The sequence below is a fragment of the Cryptomeria japonica genome, chromosome 1, assembly GCF_030272615.1.
Source record: "Cryptomeria japonica chromosome 1, Sugi_1.0, whole genome shotgun sequence".
In the NCBI taxonomy this organism is placed as follows: domain Eukaryota; kingdom Viridiplantae; phylum Streptophyta; class Pinopsida; order Cupressales; family Cupressaceae; genus Cryptomeria; species Cryptomeria japonica.
The window spans coordinates 169,769,904-169,795,439 of NC_081405.1; the positions used below are offsets into that span (position 1 = coordinate 169,769,904).

A 25,536-nucleotide genomic window follows, 5' to 3' on the forward strand; every position below is an offset into this window, starting at 1 on the left:
GGACTTCCTAATATTTCACTCTTTGTTCACATATCATTCACATTGCAAAAATCCAATTACTATTCTAAAATAAATCTAGATTTGAACAAGATTTTTAGAAGTATGTTTTATGTCTATACAATGTTTCTATCAATCATTTACTTAAGTTTTATAGGTGTTGACCTAGGATAATTTTCTTCCATGTCACACTAATGACAATCATCAAATATTAAGAAAGTTAGAAGAAATATAGGCAATTCATCTAAACCCAAATCAAGTCTCCAAGTATAAAGCATTTCTACAATTGTTGACTCATCCCTAATCATAAAAAGAATAAAATATTATGACTACAATACAAATAATAGACTAAGATATCCTATTCCAAATCCCAATGCATCATAGATCCTAAAATCATCACATAAAATATCATTTTTGTATCCCACAACTAGATACATTTATTTTCTATTTCATTATTATAATATAAAAAGACAATAACCAATAAATTATCACCATTAAATTGATCTAGATTAATTTTATTTTTGTAAATATTAACTTAAACTAAGGGTTGAGTAAAGTCTATTTTCCCCTATAATGATATTGAAAAATAAAATAAATACATAATTGTACATATTTATACATTTTCTAATAAGAAAAAATAGCATTATAAAATTTATGTCTACATTCATGATGACTTAATCACAAACAATATATACAAAGATTACTTATTCTTGCGAAATGAATTCAACAATAACTAATTGAAACTCAATAGAACACTCTGCCCTTGCAAAGTTAATTCAATGAATTGCTACAAATCATAGAATAGTTATGTGAAATTGAAAGATATTGTGAAATTGAAAGATGAACAACTAGAAATAAAAGAATAGCTATGTGAAATTAAAACCTATTACAAAATTAATTCAATAAAATGCTAAAAATCATAAAATAGTTATGTGAAAATAAATGCTATTGTAAAATTAATTCAATGAATTACTACTGATCTTAGAATAGTTATATGAACTGAAAACTATTGTCAAATTAATTCAACAAATTGCTACAAAATTAATTCAATAAATTACTACGAATAGTAGAATAGCTATATGAAAGTGAAAGCTATTGAAAATTAACTCAATAAATTGCTACACATCCTGTAATAGCTATGTGAAACTGAAGACTATTGTATATGTTCAAGAGGTCAACAATGAAAATTTGAATGAGAAAGACGCAATTCAAATTTGTGCTATGCTAACTCATCCTGCGTGTCGTCTGATTTTGAGAGTCTATCGTCGTACGCATAAAAACCACTGATTTTTTTCTATAGTTTGTATTACCTGTTTTGTTATGCCTTCTAAGAGATTAGCTAAAACTTACAAGAGACAAACTCAATTAATATTGCAAATCAAGTGTTTAATTAAATCTTCAGGCAAATTTCTCCTTTTTCTAATTTTTATGTAAGAACTCTCAAATTTTAATATGCCATAATTTTTATTTTTATTTTAATTTATTTATTTATGGTATTAAGTGTTTTGGATAATATAATAATTTTTATTTTTATTATATTATAAGTATATTGAAATTAAATTAAAATTATAGATCTTGTTGTTAATTAAACCTTCACACAAAACTCTCTTTTTCAAAGAAGTTTTAAAATAGAATTAATTTTTGTATAGCAATTTTCAAATCTTTATTACTTTACATCATAGTTTAAATCATTTATAAACAAAATTGATTTTATTTATATGATACTAAATGTATTTGATAATGTAATGTAATTTTGATTTCTTAAGTAATAAAGTTGACTTGAAACTCAAAAGATTAAAAAATTAATGCCTTTACTAAGAGATTTAGGAAACACTAATATCTTTTCTTAAAACATAAAAAAATGATTTATAGAATCTTGACGATATTACATTTTTTTGGGCACTCTTAGTCATAATATTTTGAATGTTGGTCATTCAATCATACAACTAATGAAAAGGATTAGTTATAGCTTTATTGAAAAAAATATTTAAATTTTATATTTTTGAAGTAATTTTTAAATGAGGATTTAGAAGGAAAATTGAATATTTTTATGTATTTTTTAAAAGGAGGATTTAGAAGGAAAAATAAAATTAAATCTAATTATTTTGGAATGATGTATAAAGCTTTGAATATATAGAAATAAAAAAAGAAAGAATACTACCCATAACAAAAATAGAAGAAGTAACAAGGATAAACATAGAAGAAAATAAGAAAATTCAAATTGTAAAATAAAATTTGAAGGAATAGGGATTATAATATTATATCAAAGAGACTTGGTCGTAGGGATACCCCTGGCGTACTAAATATATATATATATCAAAGAGAATATTGTTAAATGAAGATTCATATAGTTAACACAAGCTTTAAATTATATTGTGCAACCCTAAAAAACATAACTAGCATGGGATCACAACCTCAAATCAAACCAACAAATTTAAAAGAAAATAAACACGTGGCTCCCATAAATCAACTACACAAAAATAAGAACACAATCCAACAACAAAAATAATGATCAAGTTGCTAGTTCAACAAAATCAAGAAAGAAACCATTACAATTATATAAAAAGAGAAATATAAGGTTTTTATCATCTAGATTATACCACCCTTCAACTCCATTAAGGAGGTCTCCCAGTCTGAAGAGGTTGCGCTCTTCAAGTTTTTATGTGCCAAAGACATTGAGGGAGGCATAATGTCATTATGACAACATGTATCACCTGTTGCTTACAATTTTCATTGCAAACACATTTATTTTGTAGTGGTTATAATACTTGGCTTTAGCCATTACCACTTAGGCCGTTCCCTCTTACTTGACCTTATGGGTTACTTGGGAGGCAGGCCTTCTAAAGGTTTTATCCTAATGCAAAAAATGAAATAAAGCATGAAGAGGTGGTTCTAGATTTTTGATCACCCAAAAGAAAGGAGAGCATATCGAGATCCATATTTGGGATTTCAAAAGCGAGATCCTATTCAAGATCGATAGCTTGCCTATATTAATAAGGAAACACCAACTTGGCATCCTTCATAGGTCCCTAGCCAACAAGATGCTATATGAAGAACCAAGAAAAGTAATTCAAGTTGATCTAGATGGGGGCATCTATACCATTGAGATGATGTCCAAGAAAAGACCACCCACTATGGTGGCTACAAGGTGGAGATAGTTCGATGTAATCCAACTAAACCACTCTCTAGTGATAGTGGAGAAGTGTAGTCTCTTCAATTTCTATGAGTATGATGTTGATGTTGGAACTCTATTGTTCTAATCACATACAAAGAATTTGTAAGTGAGAATAATGCTAAGGACTTTGTGAGTTCTTGTTAGCAACTTTGATCATAAAATATAGACTAGTTTTGGAAGCCTATGTAGTAAAGTACAATGGGAGAGACTTTGCAACATTACACAAAGGTATCATAAGCCCATGTGAACACATGCTAGTAGCTACATTAGGTGTGGATAAGTTAAGATTGTTGCATCATAGATACAATACATTGTCAAAGTATGTGTGAAAATGCAAGAGCATACATGTAATTCTAGAGTGCATAGAATCATAGTAGAGGTAATTAAATATTCTTGGAGGTGCTCTAAATTACAACAGTTCATAATAATCTTCTCTACTAATTCAATCCAAGGTCTGATTTTAGTGATACTATAAGAATACATGGTTTATCTTGAGGCAATTTTGATCAAAAACAATTTATTAAGTCCTTTTGGGAACATTAAAAAGTAAATGAGTGGTTTATCTATTTACAAAATCCTTTCTATAATAAGACATGGTGAAACACAAGAATAGCCATTGAATGAGAAACTATCATGTGTGCTACTGCATCACAGGGATATCCATGCTTGAAATTAGTTTCTTGATAATTTGAGTTCTAGAAAGGATGGAACATAAAAAGTACAAGGCTAACACAATTATGACATTAACTTGACAAATAAAGAACATCAAGAAACAAGACTTTATCGCCATGGGAGGTAAAGGGCTAATACAAGTGCTAATATGAGCCAAGAGACACTAAAAGGATGGACACCAAAGTGAGCCTAGAGAGTTATTAAGTTATATATCATTATTACATTGCTATTTTGTTAGTTAGGTCAACCTTCGGCCTATGTAGTCATATTTAGGTTGACCAAGGTGGTATACTAGGAATAAATTGGGTATATATAGGAGGTAGAGAGTCTTATTTTATCATCAAATTGTGAAGTGTGTTGTCATTTTATCATCAAATTGTGAAGTGTGCTCTTATTTTATCATCAAATTGTGAAGGGTATATATAGGAGGTAGAGATATTTGCATATTTTCCCCTCGAAGTGGCTTATTATTTTTTGCCACTATATATCATTCTTATCATATTTTATATTTTTATGCTCATTTGTGAACTTAGTTATTTTACTACACCAATGAGCTACCTTGAGAGCTTAAAAGAGGGGGCCACCAAATGGAGTATTGATAAATAGACAAATCATTACAAAAATCATCTTCAACCTAATGAAACCAAGGCTTGGTAGTTTTCTATGATTTTCAAATGCTTTTAATGGAAAAATGCCTTGAATGAGAATCAATTCTTCATAGGGAGAAGAGTGCCTATGTCTAAGCCTTTTCAAGTTGAATAACCTTAAGGAATTCCCATGCCAATACAATAGAAAACAAGAATTTTCCAAGTCTCATTGCTAGTGTGCACCTTGATGATCCACTTTGTGCATAATGCAATGCCTTTATGATGCATGAAAACCAATTTAAGACCCTCAACCTCATGTGAGAGGCATCAAGGCCACATGATGAAAGCCTTGATTTCCATTGTCCAAATACTAAACAAAATTTTTGTGTATCTTTTCAACCTTCAAATAAGAAGTTGTTAGTACGATCGAGAATGAGAAATAGTAAAAATGAGTGATATACCACTATCTTGGAACGTATCTAAAATTTCATGAAAAGTGAGAGAGGCTTGGTGATCGATTACTAAATTTTCTTTTTAATTCTCACTATAAAAACTTGCCAAACCTCAAAACAATTCACATGAAAAATAAAACGTATTCCAAAAAATTAAAATATTGTCATGTGATCATTCAACTTCTAGTGGAAAGAGTCATGGTAAGCTAGCTTGGGTAGAAAATATTATCTTTAACATGAGGTCTTTTGTTGTTGAATGTTGGATTTAGAGACTTGAAAAAAAAATTCATGGTACTAAAGAGTCGTTGTTTTACTCCTCACAAGGAGAGAAAGGAGTTGTTGGAAAAGTTCCCATTAACAAGCTATAGAGAGGAATCAGGTAGTCAAATCTCCTTTACATAAAATTGGGAAAGAGTTTGAGCATGGAGATATCCAAAACCTTCAACAACCAAAATACAAAGTGTAAAGCGGAAAATTGCGAGCGAACCCTAAGTGTTCCCCCCACCACTCCAAGGAGAGAGAAAGGAGGTCACTAGGGTTGACGGTTTTCACTTAGGGGAGACTTTACATTCAAAAGAGGGGTTGAAACCCACAAGATCCAATCCCACACAATGCAAGATTGGATTCTAAATGAGTTTCAAGGGTTAAGACAACAAGGCTACCCTCTTTTGTAAAGAATGTAGATAGAAGGATTGAGCTAGGAATGCATGTAAAGTGAGAAAGATTCACTTATAAACAGAGATAGGAATGTAGGATGAAGCTGCAGACCTGGAATTAGCAGTAAAATGTCGAGATGGCATTGTCCTGCAAATTTGAGTGAAAGTTGACGGGACGATGGCACCCGGCGTGCACACGGTCCTCCGAAAAATCTGCAAAACGAAGGGGGATCTATTCGTCTCTGCACAAGGATTCCAGATCTTCAATTACAGCCGCGTACCTGCAACCTACACACAGAAAAGAGAGGATGATTGGGGGGTTAGGGATTAGGGGTTTGCCCTTAGGTCAAACCCCGGTTTTGGAATTAACCAAGAAATGAGAAATGTTGTAAATGTAAATGATTGTAATGTAATAAAGTACCAATACCTTGTTGTAAGAATGTTTGTATTCTTACATGCGAAGGTGTAAATGTTGTTGTATGTTGTATGTTGTATGTGGTCTCCTCTTCAATGGTTGAATCCTTGTCTTGAATGCAACACTTAGCCTTGAATGGAGACTTAGAATGATCAATTGCTTGAAGGAATGCTTGAATGCTTGAATGCTTGAATGTTTGAATGTCGCTTCTGCCTTTTTCCATCTACCAAAATGGGAGAGGAAAATGTAGTTTATATACTTGTCAATTAGGGTTAAAAGACTGATTTTTCTGACCTTGGGCCGACATAGCAACATTATTTTCCAATTTGCAAATTTAAAGACCCAAAGCCCCATAAGAGACTGGGCCCAAAATAGGGCCAGGGACCAGGGCGCTGGGCACCATGGTCCCACCTCCAGGGATAGCAGGGTGCAAGGAGGATCAGGGCAGGGTGCTGAAAAATGCAGTTTTTGATGTCATGAACAAGTTTCGGGGTCTCCATTCAGGTTCAGTGTTGCATCGCCATCGTGAAGACCCAAATGCGGTTGAAATTGCAAGTGTCACAATTTTGGGACGCTACATTTAGCCCCCACTTTAGCGGGAGTATAAGCGTACGCTCATACTTCCGGTAAAGTACAAGGAAACAACATTGAAAGACTTTCACTACGTCAAGGAGGCAAGACACACCAAGCCCCCAGTGGACTAAGGATCTTACGACTTCGATTGACAAAGTAAAAGGGAAGATCATGAGGGAGAACCATGACTGTCAGTAGTAAGGTTCCCTCACTATGAGTCATGCAAGAGAAATACCAAAAATTTTCAAGGCAAAGCTAAGTTCGCCAAGAAATTTTCAAGTATCCTGAAGGGATAGACGGGGTGTATGCCCCCCTATGTTAAAGCGATCGCACACGCCTCAATGGGGGTGATTTCTTTAAAGTAGTGATACACATAAGAAATGAGAAGGGAAAGGAGCACGTTATCACAAAGATTTAGCCCCCAAGTGTGAGATAAACCCAAGGATAATAGACACAAAACACAAAGCACAAGGTGACTTCGCTTTCCTCAGGGTCAGTATGCTGTATGATAATTCATGTATATCATATGTATGTATGCATAATTGTTCTTCATTCCCCAATCAAGGAAGGTCACCTAGAAGAAGGGAACACATGTGTCTTTTGAGTCAACATGAGAGAGACCAAAAGAGATCTCAATGCTTTGCATCGTCCTCAAGTAGACAACACTAAGGACAAAAAATAGAAGAATGAGAATAACACATAGAGGAAGTAACAAAAGAAAGAGAGGAGGAGAGAATCTGCTATGCTAATGAAACTAGTCTAGCATGTCATCTACCCCCCGATCTTGCTGATCAATGTTTCGGGAAGGCAGGGAACACGCTAGAGGAGGAACATCCAACACAGCAGATGGAGCTATCACAAGATCCAAACAAGGGCTATATTCATGTTCCAAGCCACGTTGTTCTTGTCTAGGAGCTAGGATAAGTGCTTTAGAAAATTCATTAGATAAATGGTTATCAACATCAACATATTCATATTCACTATCAAGATGAAGAGGAGTAACATTTTCATCATGAATAACATTTTCATCTATATCATCATCAAGATTTATAAAAATAGGATCTTTAACTCGCACAGGATCAAGACCATCATGCATCTTATGTTTAGGAGATTTTGGAGAAAATGGAATAATGCTTGTTGAAGGTGTTTTTGGGGATTGCAAAGTTTGAGAAGCAGCTGCCTGAGCTCTAAGATGACGCTTTCATCGGCGTTCATGTGCAGAACGATTTCGTCTAGTCTTAGTAGGAAGTTGAGAAGATTGAGGAGGAGGAATGTTCTCATCCTTATCACTTGGGTGTTTAGGTTGTGGTCTCTTAGGCTGAATAATAGGAGAAGAGGAAGGTCTCTTCTCTCCATAAGAGGAAGGAGGAGGAACTGCTCCGTATAAAGGAGGAATATTTGGTTTAGGAAGGAGACCAAGTCCATCATGATGAGGAGGTATAGGTCTGCTTTTAGAAAGTTTATTAGACATAGACATAGTCACATCCATAGGAATGGGTTGGGAATCTTCTTGAGGAAAGACATTAGTTTTATCTTTCAAAGGAAGAACTTCCTTCTCAAGAATGATAGGAATATCAAGTTTGGGTGTTCTAGGTTCACTTAGAGATAGGATCATATCTATTTTCCACTTTTGATAAGATTTGAAAAGATGATCACTTCGTGGTGGAAGAGATTGGAATTGTTTAGGCCAAAAATAATCAATAGGAACACTAGAAGTTCTTTTAGCTGGTTTAAAGAGACTATGATTGATAGTAACAACTTCACCATTATGGGGAAATTTCAAACACTTATGAATAGGAGAAGCAATAGCTTTCATGGAAGATAGCCAAGGATAGCCTAGCTTCACACGAAATTGTTCAGATGAAGGAATAATAGCAAAGTTCACATCAAGGGATTTGTTATGGACCTCAATAGGTAATGTAATAGAACCAATTGCAAGAGAAGAAAATGCATCAAATAATTTCACAATCACATCTGTTTTGTCATAGATCACTTGATTCAATTGCAAAGTAAAAAGAAATTCTTCAGTAATAACATTAACCATGCAAGTAGGATCGATAAGCACTCCACGACAAGGTGTATTCTTGACTTTTGCAACTATGTATAAAGGACCATCAGGTGCCCTAATAGTTTCACTAGAATCAAATGTGATGGAAGGTTCTTTAGGGTTTTCTTGCTGCTCTACAAAGTTAATCACATTCGGAGTCATAGACACAAGACCATCAGATGAGAAAGAGGAATCATTAGCCTCAATCGCATTAGAGGTATGAGAAGGTAATGGATCAGTAAAAATCTTAAGATTTTGGTTAGAAGGAGCTACAGATGTGTTGCCTTTATCATTCACACCAAAAACAAAGATAGTATTATTATCAATCAAATCTTGAATTTTACCCTTTAAAGAAAAACATTTTTCAGTATCATGCCCAGGTTGACGATGAAATTGACAAAAAGATTTGTTATCAAAATAGGGTGAATTAATCTTTGTAGGATCGATTTTCTTTACAGGAGGGAGAGTAAGCACATTTTGTTCCAATAACTTATTCATAATACTATGCAATGATTCATTCAAAGGAGTAAACTTTCTTTCTTTCTTGAAAAACTTAGAAATAGGAGGCACACTTGATGCTGCATTCATATTGTTGTTGATGATGTTTTTGTTGAATTTAATGGACTCTCTGTTCGGTTTAAACTTCCCAAATGGTTGTTGACTACTATCACCCTTATCACTCGGAGCCATAGGATTTGCTTGTTCCATCGGACTCACAGTCAGTTGATAATTGTGAAGAGTTGCACACAACTGTTGGAAAGAAGTAAACTCGGAAAATAGAAGTTTTTCTCTAATATCTTTTTGTAAATTAGAAATAAAGATTCTTTGAATATCATTGTCAGGTACTGGAAAATAAATTTGAGCACACAAATGCTTATATCTACCAATGAAATCAGTCACTTTTTCTTGAACACCTTGTTTACAATGCATTAAATCAATCAAAGTAACTTTAGGGCTTATATTGTTTTGAAATTGTTGAATGAAAGCATTTGCAAGTTGTTTGAAAGAAGTAATAGAATAAGAAGGCAATGAGCAATACCATTGTAGGGCTTTATCTCTTAATGTCCTAGTAAACAGTTTTGCAAGCAACCTTTGGTCATAAGCAAAATCGATACATATTGTTTGAAAAGTCTTAACATGTGTTAGAGGATCACCTTTACCATTATAAAGCTCCAATTGTGGGAGTTCAACATGCTTAGGGGGAATAGCTTGAACAATGTCAAGAGAAAGTGGGCTCACAACATCAAATGTGGGCACACTAAACTTAGATTGATTCATAGAGGCAATTTGTTGCTGTAAAGAAGAGACAGTTTGTGCAAGATTGTTAATGGTCGCTTCAGCCGAAGAATTCATATTAGATGTGTTAGATTGTGATGGAGGTATTATGTTATTGAAAGAAGGTATTGATTGAGAGTAAGGTGGTAGGACACTATGATAGTTAGTCATAGGAGATGATTGGAAAAGAGGAGCACTACAAGGAGGAATGGAATGGTTAAATGAATTGCCCCCTTGCGTCATGTTCATTTGTGGAGATATAATAGGGACACTCATTGAAGGAATGAATGAAGAAGTCGGATTGAATGAAGGAAGAGGGTTAATTGAAGAAGAAGGATTGCCCCCATGACTGGTGATCATAGGCGGAATGTCTTGTATAGAAGTAGTCATTATGTTTGATGTAAAGGTAGGTATACTAGCAATAGAAGTTGTCAACAGAATAGAATGATTGACTTGAGTGGGAGGTTGTGTATAACCTAAAGTTTCGGCACAACTCTTCATAGGAATCACATTCGAATCCACAATGTGTGCAATACCACGCAAAATATCAATTCCATTCTTATCACTTTGAACCATACGTTTTAGACCCTCAATTAATGAAAGAGCTTGACTATCGGGATACTCTTGAGACATCCATTGCTGAAAATCATCAAATTGGTTATCCAATTTCGAAAGTTGTTCTACAAAAACCTCATGGAGGGCTTCTTCATCATTATGAGGATTAGAGGAATTACCCGTGTCCTCGTTAAAGAGGCCATTCAAATTAGGTTCCATCTCCTCGGTAATTAAACCTTGGAAAGACTTAATTCTAAGGCTTCGTCTAACGGGAATAGTGTAAGTAGGGCTTATTGTTGTAAAACTCATGCACTAGAGAGGGAGAGAAGATTTTGAATTTAGAGGTAGCAAATTTCAATAAAATCAGCCAATCTCCTAGATTTAAGCTGTTAAATGCAATCATGACAATCTCCCGAAATTTCAGAAAAAGTGTCAGGGACCGTGGCGCTCGGGGTGCACACGGTCCTCGCAACTTTTTTCAAAATTTTCAGGGATGAAAGTTATGATGATTTTAAAGCTAATCTGAAAAAATTGAGTGATTTTACGATCTGTAGATAGGCCAAATTAAAGTTGCAATCTCAAAATTGAACCCTACCAAGATTGTTGAAAAATGCAAAATTTGAATTTTGAAAAAGAGATGGAAACTGAAATTTTGAGTTTTATGATTTTAGAGGGAATACTAAGAGCAATGCGAGCTTTGAAATTTAAAAGTTGACTCAATTTCACGCAAAATTCAATTTTGCAAGCGGAAATCAAAGTTGGTGTAATTAAACACTTAATTTCAAAAGTCACAAATTGCAAGAATTTGAATAAAGCACTGAAATTTTGAATGAATGCCAACACACTTTTCAGATTTAGGATAGTAAGAAACACAATTTTGACACAAAATTTCAATTTCAACAATTTTTGAATGATTAGAAGCCTTAATCCAAACAATCACTAGATCAACTTTGACTTTAATTTTGAAAGTGTTAGAATTGATAAAATCAGCCAAAATTCTGGATTTTAGCAGAAAAATACAGTAAGATCTAACTCCTGAAATTTCGAAAAAAATTTCGGGGACGATGGCGCTCGGGGTGCACATGGTCCTCGCAACTTTTTTCCAAATTTTTAGGGATGAAAGATATTATGATTTTGTTGCGGAATCCAAAGTTACAGCTGGTTTGGAGATGTTTTGATCAGTGAAATCATTAGTCAAAGGCTGAATCAAGAGGGTTTTAAAAATTAGGGTTTCGACACTTAACCACTTAATTTTCAAAATTAAAGCACAGATATGATTTGATAATTTGCAGTAGAAGGGTAGATCTGAAACAAGCATTAACAATTAAACATTTCACAAGCTCAATTACTAAAAAGAAAATTTAGGGTTTTTATGCAATTAACCTCTAAACTTTGCAAAATATCAAACATGGAAATGTAATCAAGGCATCCAATTTTCAGATCTAACCATGAATAATCAGAAAGGATGTTCACGTCGGGTTCACCAAAATGTAAAGCAGAAAATCGTGAGCAAACCCTAAGTGTTCCCCCCACCACTCCAAGGAGAGAGAAAGGAGGTCACTAGGGTTGACGGTTTTCACTTAGGGGAGACTTTACATTCAAAAGAGGGGTTGAAACCCACAAGATCCAATCCCACACAATGCAAGATTGGATTCTAAATGAGTTTCAAGGGTTAAGACAGCAAGGCTACCCTCTTTTGTAAAGAATGTAGATAGAAGGATTGAGCTAGGAATGCATGTAAAGTGAGAAAGATTCGCTTATAAACAAAGATAGGAATATAGGATGAAGCTGCGGACCTAGAATTAGCAGTAAAATGTCGAGACGGTGCTATCCTGCAAATTTGAGCGAAAGTTGACAGGACGATGGCACCCGACGTGCACACGGTCCTCCGAAAAATCCGCGAAACGAAGGGGGATCTGTTCGTCTCTGCACAAGGATTCCAGATTGTTAATTACAACTGCGTACTTGCAACCTACACACAGAAAAGAGAGGATGATTGGGGGGTTAGGGATTAGGGGTTTGCCCTTAGGTCAAACCCCGGTTTTAGAATTAACCAAGAAATGAGAAATGCTGTAAATGTAAATGATTGTAATGTAATAAAGTACCAATACCTTGTTGTAAGAATGTTTGTATTCTTACATGCGAAGGTGTAAATGTTGTTGTATGTTGTATGTTGTATGTGGTCTCGTCTTCAATGGTTGAATCCTTGTCTTGAATGCAACACTTAACCTTGAATGGAGACTTAGAATGATCAATTGCTTGAAGGAATGCTTGAATGCTTGAATGCTTGAATGTTTGAATGTCGCTTCTACCTTTTTCCATCTACCAAAATGGGAGAGGAAAATGTAGTTTATATACTTGTCAATTAGGGTTAAAAGACTGATTTTTCCGACCTTGGGCTGACATAGCAACCTTATTTTCCAATTTGCAAACTTAAAGACCCGAAGCCCCATAAGAGACTGGGCCCAAAATAGGGCCAGGGACCAGGGCACTGGGTGCCATGGTCCTGGGGGACTAGGGCGCTGGGTGCCATGGTCCCACCTCTAGGGACAGTAGGGTGCAAGGAGGATCAGGCCAGGGTGCTGAAAAATGCAGTTTTTGATGTCATGAACAAGTTTCGGGGTCTCCATTCAGGTTCAGTGTTGCGTCGCCATCGTGAAGACCCAAATGCGGTCAAAATTGCAAGTGTCACAATTTTAGGACGCTACACAAAGAATTGGAGCAAGAGGTCAACCTTATTAATGAATCATAAGAGTCCAAAGGAGGGATATTATTTCCTAGAGATGGAAATGCAAGAAGAAGCATATGCAAAGAGCACCTAGACAGTTTGCATAAATCAAGGAACAAAACCAAGCACCTAAAGAACATGCCCAAAATGAAGGGTGACTTAGTGTAATCATAGGCCTTAGCAAAATCAAATTTAATGAAAATAGATGTATATTGATATTGGTGAGCTCATTATATTCCCTCTCAACCTGTGATGACATTATCTAGATTGAATATGGATTTAATAAATTCATCATGCTTAGGTCTAGCAATAAATGGTAACATTCGAGCACAACTTGAGAGCCCATTCTTTGTCTATGATCTTGTATGAGATATTCAACAAAGTAATTGGTTGTCAATTGTTAATATCTGTTGGGTCACTTGTAATAGTTGTGAACTTAATATTGCTTTTATTTATGATATTACCTAATGAGGCATTTTGCATAGCTTTGAGATACACATTATCTAGTTCATTACCAATGATATCCCTGGAGGTCTTGTAAAATTCACAAGGGAAGCCATCAAGGCTAAGGAATTTATCACTATCCAAAGAAAAAAATACCTCTTTAAGGTCACCCTATTAGAGAAGAGGGTCACGAGAATGCATTAAGCATTCAAAAGTTGGCAAGGCACACCCTCAAGACATTGTTGCAATTTTTGTTTTCTTACAAATTCCTAGACCACAACATTTTCTCATAATGGCCAACAAATTATTGAAGGATATCAATCAACTCGTGAAAGATTTGATTGTTTTCACAAATATTCTTGATGGCATGAGAGGACTATTGAGCCCACAAGGATTAAAAAATTCCTTGGACATTGTCTCCAACTTTAACCCAATGCGACTTGACCTTGATTTGGGCACTACAAGTAGCATACACATTTTGTAATTTATTTCTACTATCGTATTTGGGCCAGCGAAAGTTGAGCAGTGGAATCAAGTGTTAAGATTCCAAGGTGATGGTGGTAAGGCAAAGCACTTGGGTTGGGGCCATACAAGCACTGATTTCAAGAAGCCATAAATGTTAAGAAACTAGAGCATACCATTAATTTCAAGAAGCCAAAGAATGTCAATTTCTCCTTTTGTTTCATCTAAATCAAGTTTGTGAGGTCATATCTATACTAGGGTTTGAATTTAGTAGGTGATTATCAAATCCATGATGCAGCTGATATTCTAGAGCATTTTAGGCCAAAACAAACCTTGTCATCATTCCATAAGATCAACTTTCAAATTGTCAAAATCTAATACTTTTTCCCTAGGTCCTTAGAGGATTTTTAGGCCACCACCATTATTATTAATATGGTTTGTACAGTTTACATATCCATTCTACTCATATGATCCAGACAACTCTAGACTTCTACCAACAAAATTCATAGGGAAATATGTGTTGTGAATCTAGCATATTCCTTACACCATCAAGTGCTATCTACGTCTATTTGCATCATCTATACAATTTAGAGCATTCACCAACAATCACAACAATATGTACAAAATTTTTAAATTTTTAATTAAATTCTTTTTAATTTTCATTTGGCACCTATAGCACTTGGGGAAATGGCTATCTAGCAAACATTATGTATCTGATAAGACAATTATTTACCATTTATTAAATAAATTAAAAATTATAAAAAACAAATGTCCTATATTTTTACTTTATTTAATAAATGACAAATAAATGTCTTATAATAGCTATTTTGTCGGCTGGATAGTCATTCCCTGAAATTCCAGACACTTTTAAATCTAGACATCAAAGCTTAATGTGTGTGATTTAAGCCATCCATTCCATAAACTTGGTCATAGAAAACCTAAGCATGAAGTTTTGTGATGAGTGCGTAGCACTCAAGTGGTAGTGGAGGTCATACTGGAGCCGCCATCCCACCACCGCTCACCAGCCATCGGTAGAGGAGTGTGGAATGTTTTTTTAAACACCCAACACTAACCAAGGTCATATGGAGTGATTGTGATTAAGCCCCCAAGCGTCCAAATTGAGCCTTTTCTTCCTTCCGCCATAACTTTCCGCCAGTGTTGAAATTGTGCGATCGAAATATCAATGGAAAGATGGTTCTACATACTTCTTAGTGGTAAGAAATACATATATAAATAAGGAACAACAAATGCAAAAAATACATATTCTTGAATAATGAAATCAAGAATAAAGTACCATGTCTCTTATTAACTCAGCAATAACCAATTCAAAAGAAATGCAAGATCTTGTTGTTGCAAAATAAAATCAATGAAAGTTTTTGATACTTTCAAAAACAAATACAATGGTGGCTACGATTGAAAGCAGAAGTTAATAAACAAATAAGCAGACAAACAAGAGAGACAAGCTCAGCAGTACATCATGGCAAAGCCTTCGTTGTGTTCTGTATTGCTTTAAAGTTTTAGCAGAGACTGTTTACTATTGCTCTTCTTAATGGCGGATGGTACTCTCAGACAAGCAGAAGATCCCAATGGCACTACCGGCAGATTCTCACAATTGCACATCTCAATCATGAAACCATCTGGATCGTGCATAAATATTTGGTCAATATATAATCCCCCTTCCTCCACTCTTCTCTTCACGTACTTTATCTTCATGTCCTCTAATATCCTCTCCACTGCTTCCATACTTTCATACTGTAATATGTACACACACACAATAAACCATTAAAACAGAACTCCCAGAAACAAAAACTGATAACTTCAATGATTAGGTAAGGCTATAATCCCACCTGAAATGATATGTGATTGTCCATTGGATCGATTTCTGATTTCTTGGGCAAACTGTCTGTGTTGCAACATTGCAGAAGATGTATGCCCACTCCATAATTAAACAACCTGCAAAGATAGATAGATATCAATCATCTCATTGTTGTTATTGGTATTCAGATAAAGTTCAATGGTAGAGAGAAATTTTGGTAAAGTTACCAGGCTCCATCAAAGCCGAAGGATCCAGGCCTCTTGATTGGAACAAAACCCAAAACATTTTCATAGAAATTAATGGATTCTTCTACAGAATTGCAGACAAGAGATATATGATTTAGAGAAGCCAAGGGCAGCGGCTTCCTTAATACAGATTTGACCATTCTCTTGTTCTAATTTCTGCTCCAGAAAACAAAGCCAAAAGAAAACCAAATACAACGCAGAAAACTATGCAAATATATCGAATGCAATTTTTTTTTGTTCAATTGGCGAGAAAGGAGATTTCAAGAGAGATGGGACTGAGAAAGACGGTTTGAGTTTACCAAAAAAACAGACATTGACACGCCATGTACAACAATAATTATTATCGCCATGATAATTCGATATGTTTAACAGGTCACCAATGAAAATTTGAGTGGGAAAGACGCAATTAAAATGTTTCTGCCCTGCCAAGTCAATTTGCGTGTCGTCTGATTTTGAGTGTCTTTATCGTCCTACGGCATTAAAACTACGCCATTTTTTTGATTAGTTTATGTTACTTCTTTTGTTACGCTGTGAGTCCCTCGAGATCGCATCCTTTCCATGCTTTCAGAATTCTTGGCTTGTTTCAGGTATTTATAGATTGCGCAACAGCTGAGAAAATATCTAGAAGAATTCATTTTATAAGCTCCATATGATATCATGCTTTAAATTTTGCAAGCTACAATGTTTATGATGTTATGAATTTTATTAATTAGCATAATGTGTGATCTACCCACAAACTGATTTTCCCTCGAAAGTCATCTTGCCTTGCTCTTAACTAAAAATATATAGCTCACACTAAAGGAAGAGACATTTTTAAGTTTTACACTGTTTCACAGCCTTGCGTAGCCAATACTGCTAGATCTTTTATTGGACAAAAATACGGATGGGATCGAGGAGTTGCAATCATTCTAATATTAAAGCTTAGATCGACGGTTCATGCACACTTACTCATACAATACCCCATTTGACATCCTTGGGATTGTAACATATGTCCATTTAGGTCCCAATCCAATGGTGATGAATGCTCAAATCTTCAATCTCCTTCCCGGCTTGATGTTGAGTCTCAATTGTTAATGAACCCATATTTATGCAGGCAATGCCACCTCTGTAGGGCTCCATACCAGCCAAACAACTCCCCATAAGCATTAGTTGTTTTCTTACTCATTCGTCGTGCTTAGTTCTCCATTAGGGCTTGGGCCACATAATTTCCTTTTACGCAACTCATTCAAGCTGATACACCTACTTTTCATACGTGATGCATTAGAACATTACATCTCAATCAAATTGACCAGCATTTATACATTTGTTGGGCAGCCATATCACTAGTTTCCAAACTCCACACGGATCACATAGAGGCGTGAACCTCATAAACTTGCATTCCTAATCTATACACCTTGTTCGTGTATGGTTTTGCCACGATTTAAATGTAGGCTGCTCCTCCACTTTAGTACACAATCACCTTATTATTTGCATGCTACTGTTTACTTAATGTCCACTATTTACAATTTTACAAATTCTCAGAATGCTTGAAAATTATATCCTAGTGCCGTGTTCTTACATAATTGACCCATCTTTATATAAAGTTAGTTATTGAGTTTATGTCTGTCACAAAATTTCCACTATGTTACACATTGTAAATGCAAACCTCCGTGTTCAGTACAAAATTGCTAGATAAATGCCACTAAGTGTATAAAATTGTTGGAACTAAGCGCCACTTAGACCGATAAAGGGTTAGTCAAAGAGGGTCCACTAAGTAAGTAGTAAAGCATAAGTAAGTAGTAAAGCATCAGCATTCCAGTAGCAAATGAAAGATTTTAGCTGTGAGTTCTAGTTGGTTCATATAAGTTATAGCTCAATATTTGGTATGCGAGCTAAATTAGGAGCCCCAAGAGCCTATAGTGTTTCTTAATGGGGAAGGTGTTGGAAATAAGCCACACTTGAATGGATGATGGGCTAGTCAAAGATGAGCTAGTACTTGAGCTAGTAGAGCACTTCAACAAAAAACAAAAGGTCCTACGTTCAATTCTTCACTCGTCCATATGACTTGTAGCTCAAAATGCAATCATTTCAAGTATCCAATGAGCCAATAAAATGACCTACTACTAACAAAATTTCATCATTTTAGACTTCGAAAAATTATTTAGCTAGATTTTAAAAATAATTTAAGGTCTTCCTAGGGTATAGGTAAGGGAAAACAAATACAATTGGGTGTGAGACACCTTCCAAGCTGATTTACAATTTGGATTGTCTACTAAACTTAAAGTATACCAGTTTGTAACAAGGATATTTTGGTTCATAATATTTTCAAAATTTCTCTCATGTTTGATTACAACTCATGGGGTTTTGGGGTTTGAGGGAAGCACATAAGTGAATATGGGGAATTCAAATGTTAAAAAAACGTGGGGCACGTGATATCAATCATACCCAAGTTTCAAATTTAGGGTAAAATACTTACACACAAGATGCATGCACCCTATTTTCTTAAATTTAGAAAGGCATGGATCCATAAACAAATTATCTCATGACATAGTAGACATAAGGGAATACAACTTTTTGACACATAAAAAAGAGAGAGAAAATGGATAGACTTAAACACTTTAGTGAATTAGAAATAGTAATGAGTAATGAGACCTAGATAATGTATATATGCTAAAGAGGGATGACTAGATGTGAAAAAATATGAAATCTACAATAAAACTGTTTGTGTTTGAAATGAGTAAACTTAACATGAGACAAGTATAATACATAAGAAGTGTGTAAATTAATCATCACAATAAATAAGAATATTAGAGTTTAATAAGGGTCATTTAAATGATATTTGAAATCTATCTCTAGAAGTTTGCCTTATTGGATTTATTACAAAAAGATTGTACAATGTGATAGGCATGGGTATATTATCGTCCAAATCTTGTATGGACATCAAATATTCCTTTCAAAACCAATTAGGATGTACATGGATGTCTTACAACAAGTTGTAATATGAAAAATTTGGAACTAGTTGTTGAATGTAGTAAAATATCAGTTGTACCTTAATATTGATAGCTCTACAAGCTACCAACAATAATTAGGCTTGTTACTTTCTTCAATTGGGAGAATTCTATATAAGTTGAGCTACTTGTCCTTTGTAATGGTTGGAGAAAACATAATTTATCTTTGTTTGTAGTATTTGATGCTCTAAAATTAGAGTAGTTTCTATTTTTTCATGGTATTTTAGGACCATGTAATGGAACCCTAAACTTTATCTTGTAATTCACTTAAATAAATATAAATGAAGCTAAAAACATTCATGATATATTCTTTAAATCCAAATATTTTAAGGATTTTTTATGTGTATTGTACACATTCTTTACATTTTTTCTTGTATTTCTCTCAAAAGTTGAGTCGTTCCATTAATGATTGAACCATATGGATTTTTGGACATACTACATCTAATTAAGACAAAGGTGATTTATTCATTGAGTTATTCAAAAAATCAAATATCATTTTAGGACAACACATGATACCCCCTTCTCTCTCTCCATCCTCCTTATATTTTCCTCATTTTTAAAATCATGTGGAGTGAATTTAGTTTAGTTTATTTTATATTATTATTGAAGACTTGTATATTTTCTTTAATTTTTCAACAACCATTACTCCAAGTCTTTAAATTGGTATTACTATCAATGGTTGTGTTGAATGAGTGAAAAAAATTAATCTCAATGTGTACATAATAAATTTTTAAAATCTCTCCATCTATTTAAAGTTATCTTTGGTCATGAATTCATGTTATATAGGCCTTATTAGTTCAAAAGACCCATTTTGGAATAAAAAAACATCAACCACTAGTCTATCCAAGTATGCCAACATCTCAAAAAGGGTTTAACAAGGTTTCTCCTTTTATTGATTTAATGCACATTAAAATATTATCCAATATATTTCCCTTATAAGTAAGTCATCAAATTGGTTACTTAGACAATTATGTCAAGGTCAATCTCCATTAAGATTGATTTTAAACTATAATATCTTCATCAAGATATTAAAGTGTAAAATTCAGCCCATTAGTAATTCACTAGACCTTCCACAATCCCATTTAATCCTATAAATATCTTTGTTGACCTTTAGCATGACTCTTGAGAGGGATTTGTTAATCCTTGATCCCTTTTTCTAATAACTATGTTGATAAAACTTTTTTGGCATTTCAAAACCTCCCTATCATCTAATTTTTGAATAACATATTCAAAATATTATGACTTCATCTATTTACTTAGGAAGGGATAGTCCTTTATATATTACAAAGCTTGTTGGGATCCAAAAACACTGAAAGGGGGGCTGAATTAGTGTTTTGTCGTAATGATTATATTTAACCTTATTAACACAACAACTTAGCAACCGATAAACATAAAAGAAGATAACAATAAGTAACAATGCAACCACAAATATGAACACCATAACAACACAAATTTATATGTGGAAAACCTCAAAGAGGAAAAACCACAGTGGGATTGGAGACCCACAATATGTAAAGTTCTGGTGCCAATAGCTAACAAGATGAGAGGGGGGGTGAATCATACAAACTTAATCTTCCATAAAATCAACAGATTCAACCTCCGTAACTTATACTTCAGCAATATAATCAAAAACTGCTAAACATGCTAACTCATAAACACATAATCATCATAACACATATAACACCAGATTTAACGTGGAAACCCAAATAGGGAAAAACCACTATGGGATTTCGGACCCACTAAGAAATATACTCTTCTAGAGTATGCTCGGTTAAAAGCAAATCATGTTAAAGATTACAAACACATTGCTAGATGTGACCCGGTTAAGGGATTTCCCTCAGATCTATTAGGATCTTCACTTTGTTAGAAGTGGCCTTGTTAAAGGATTTCAAACATTTAACTAGAATGTTACCTTGCCAGAGGGTTTACAAATAAGACTATTAAGTCCACTCGGTTAAGAGATTTTTTGTCACTTACAAAATAAACAACAGTAATCAATATATTTGCAACTTCACATCTGAAATGCTAAAGCAGATTCTTATTTGCTCAAAACAATCTTGTCATAGGACTTATCTGGTCCCTCTATTGGGCTCCTTACTCTATTATTCAAATAGGTCTTCAAGCTTCTGTGCTTGGTAATCACTATGTAGCATCCCTGTGCTTACACTTGCCCGCATACATTGTTTATCAACAATTCCTTATTTATAAACAATTGCTAACCGCTTAATCTCCTTGATCATATTTCCCATGATCAATCTTAGCTGTCAGATCTTCAATCTTGACTAGGTTCAATGTATCCTTCGATCTGAAAACATTTTACCTTGCCTAGGGACTTGCATTCCTTTCTTGGAACTTGCACAAGGTTATTGCAGTTCAATCTGTGCTGTAGATCTTCCTGCCGATCTCCCATTGCCATAGATCCTTAACAAACTTCATGCACGACATACCAATCATTTATACATCTCTAGCTAATCATTGTCCTTCATTAAATAATGCTTTTATCCATCCAATGCGATCTGTCATAACTTGGTTGCAACTTGGTAAATACTAAAATTTTATTTGGTAGACATTCCGCCTTCATTAACCGATATCGATAACCTTAGGGTTTACCGACTAGGTTCTTTACTCAGTGACATAGTATAGTATTAACCTTACAATCAACAACATATGTAGGATATCAAAACAATCTAAACATCATGATCTCATCATTGTCTAACTCGGTAATAGTTGCCCATTGAATAACTTATTTCTCCCCTTATTCATCACATTCTTCCTGTGTCTTTTACCGACATCTTAAATCTTTTCAAATCAATCTTCTCAAGATATGGCAACATCATACTGAATCAGAAAATCAATTTCTTCACATCAATGACAAAATAATGTTATAAAGATAGTTATCATCCCTTTTCAGTTATATCAAATAATCTTCAACAACCTTCTCAATATCCTTAATGAATATCAACGATCTCCTTCTACTGAAATGCCAACAATCTCCCCCTTTGGCATTGATGGCAAAACCAGCAATTAAATGGTAATACCAACAAGATATTCAAATTGATTCGGATTCAGATTGTTGTTAGACTTCTCCAGTTATCCTTGAGCTATTAAAAATTGTCTGAAGTGTTCTCCCTTTTGTAATCTTCTCCCCCTGTCATTAGTCTTTTGTTATCTTCTTCATTTAAGATTTTACCATTGAGTCTTCTCCCCGTTTGACAACAATGCCAAAAAGTAAAAGAACTAAATCATGATTTCTTCCTCTGTGAAGTGATTTGCCTTGCTGTGTATCATCTCAGTCTCAGTTAGAGCAACTTGTCTCTATTCACTACTTCCTGCACACCTTTAGAAAACCTTCTAAAGTGCGTAGATCAACATCAATCCACACATAATATTTTGTAGATTCATCGAATTGATGCTTTCATCGAACTCTAACAATGAGTAGAAGATAGGGGTAGGACCCCTAACTTGCTTCTGAGATACTCAAAAGTGTCCCTTGATAGTGGCTTTGTGAAGATGTCTGCTAATTGCTCCTTTGAACTAATATATTCCAGCACAAATTTCTTTTCTTGAACTTCTTCTCTGAGATAATGATACTTTATAGAGATATGTTTTGTCTTGGAGTGCATTACCATATTCTTTGAAATGTTAATAGCACTAGTGTTATCACATAATATAGTTACTAGCTCGGTAACTTTCTCATTTATACCTTCCAACAATTTTTTGATCTATGCTATATTTGTGCAATTCGATGCTGCAGCAACATATTCAACTTCTGCTGTTGACTGTGAAATGCATCCTTGTTTCTTGCTAAGCCAACTCACTAGTCTTTCTCCTAAAAAGAAAGCTCCACCACTTGTGCTTTTCCTGTCATCAATGTTGCCTACCCAATCAGCATCAGTATAAACTTTTAAATCAAAATCATTCCTCTTTTCATATACTAAGCCATAATCTTCAGTGCCTCTCAGGTATCTGAAAATTCTCTTGATTGTTGTCATATGGGTTTCCTTGGGATCTGTAGAGAATCTTGCAACAATACCTACTGCATGTGCTATATCTGGTCTACTATGCACAACATATTGCAACTTCCCAATCATAGATCGGTAAAGTGTCTCATCAACAGATATAGATTCATCATTATTTGATAGTTTACAGTTGGTAGTCATAGGAGTACTTACAGGTTTAGAATCCTCCATTCCAAATTTCTTCAAGATTTCCTTTATGTACTTGGATTGAGTAATGAAAATCTCATCTTTCATTTGCAGTATTTGTAAACCTATAAAATATTTTATCTCACCAATTAATGATATCTCAAATTCTTTGCACATTTCATTTCCAAAGTTCTTGCATAAGGAGTCATTACCACAAAAAATAATATCATCAACAAATATGGCTAAGATCAGTATTCCATGTCCTCATCATTCTTCATGTACATATTGTTGTTATCACTTGTCCTTATAAAACCAATCTTGATCAAATAAGAGTGCAGTCTTTCATACCATGCTCTAGGTGCTTGTTTTAGACCATATAAAGCTTTGTTTAGTTTACATACCTAATCTTTACTCTTGTCTTCAACAAATCCTTCAGGTTGTTCAATATAGACTTCTTCTTCTAGTATACCATTCAAAAATGCAAATTTAACATCCATTTGATATACCTTGAAATTTTTGAAAGCAACATATGCCAACAATGTTCTTACTCCCTCAAGTCTAGCCACAGGTGCAAAAGTCTCACCATAATCTATTCCTTCTTCCTGAGCATAACATTTGCAAACTAGTCTTGCTTTGTTGCGAATGACCTCACCTTTTTCATTTAGCTTGTTTCTGAAAATCCACTTAGTACCGATTACATTTTTGTCCTTCGGTCTTGGGATCAGTGTCCATGTGTCATTCTTCTTGATTTGATCAATCTCTTCTATCATAGCATTTACCCAATCTTCACTGTTAAATGCCTCTTTTACTATTATCGGTTCAAATTCAGATATCAGACATGTGTTCTGTCTCAGTTTGTTCCTTGTCATCACTGGATCATCCTTATCTCCTATAATCTGACTAGATGCATGATGTCTTCTGACATATTTGGCTAATATAGGCTCGGTAGGTTCTGTATGATCTTCTTCATCACTCGGTAACTAGACATTATCTTCATTTTCTTCAGCAACTTTCTCAGTAGGACTTCTCGGTTGAACATAAATGAATTCTTCATAATCTTATAGTTCTTTGGAATTTCCTTCAACATTTCTTTTTGCAAATTCATCAATTTTCACATTTGCACTTTCTACTATTTTTTTAGGTGATTTTATCAGACATTTACATGCTTTAATTCTAGAAGAATAACCAAGAAATGTTGCTTCTTCACTTTTCTGATCAAACTTTCCATTTCTGTCATCTTTGTGAACATAGCATCTACTTCCAAAGATTTTAAAATAACTTACATTAGGTTTCTTGTCATACCAGATCTCATATGGTGTCTTCATAGTTCCTTTCTTCAGTTGAACTCAGTTCAGGGTGTAAACTGCAGTGCTAATTGCTTCTCTCCAAAATGTTTGAGGTACCCTTTTTTCTATCATCAGGGTTCTGGTACAATCTACAATTGATCTATTTCTTCTCTTGGCTATCCCATTTTACTGAGGTGTTCTCGGTGTAGATACTTGTCTTTTTATACCATGATCATTGCAGAATAAGTTAAATTCATCAGAAGTGAACTCTCCTCCTCTATCAGATCTAAGACATTTCAGCTGTTTTCCTGTTTCATTTTCAACTCTTGCCTTGTACCATTTAAACATTTGAAAAGCTTCTGATTTTTCTTTTAAAAAATAACTAACATCATCCTTGAGTAATCATCCACAAATAATATGAAATATTTATCACCATAATAACTTTGAAGTTTCATGGGACCACAAAGATCAGTGTGTACTAGACCTAAAATTCCTTTATAAGTGTAGGAATTACTTGTAAAGCTTGATCTTGTCATCTTACCCATCTGGCATCCTCGGCACATAGCATTCTCAGGTTTTTCCACACTTGGTAGACCTCTTACTCAGTGCTTCTTACTTATTTTGATCAGATTATCAAAATTTACATGACAAAATCTTTTATACCATTACCAGGTATCATCTATCTTTGCATAAAGACACTTGTTTTGAGTTGAGTCAAGATGAAATGTGTTACCTTTTGTTTGTGTCCCGGGAGTAGCTAACTTTCCATGCTTGTCATGAACTTTGACAATTCCTTTATGAAATTCTATTCGGTATCCTGTATTGTTTAGTTGTGCTACACTCAACAAATTGTATTTCAAACCTTCAACCCAGTATACATCATCACATTTATCATTGTCAAGAAGTGTTATAGATCCTTTACCTTTCACTGGACATGGTGCATCATTACCAAATCTTACATAGCCTCCATCATAGTCTTCTAATTTAACAAACTTGTGTTTATCACCTGTCATGTGATG

At 34.4% G+C, this 25,536-nt stretch overlaps 1 protein-coding gene across 1 annotated transcript; it reads right to left on the reverse strand.

The window, feature by feature from the left end:
• Positions 1–15,355: 15,355 nt before the first annotated feature.
• On the reverse strand, positions 15,356–16,359 carry LOC131042636 (glyoxylase I 4-like). Its single transcript, XM_057975944.2, has 3 exons — positions 16,082–16,359; positions 15,886–15,991; positions 15,356–15,790 (listed from the first exon to the last, which is right to left on the reverse strand). The coding sequence occupies exons 1-3, from the start codon at positions 16,237–16,239 to the stop codon at positions 15,548–15,550; spliced, it is 507 nt and encodes a 168-aa protein (XP_057831927.1). The 5' UTR covers positions 16,240–16,359; the 3' UTR covers positions 15,356–15,547.
• Between the last annotated feature and the right edge of the window lie 9,177 nt (positions 16,360–25,536).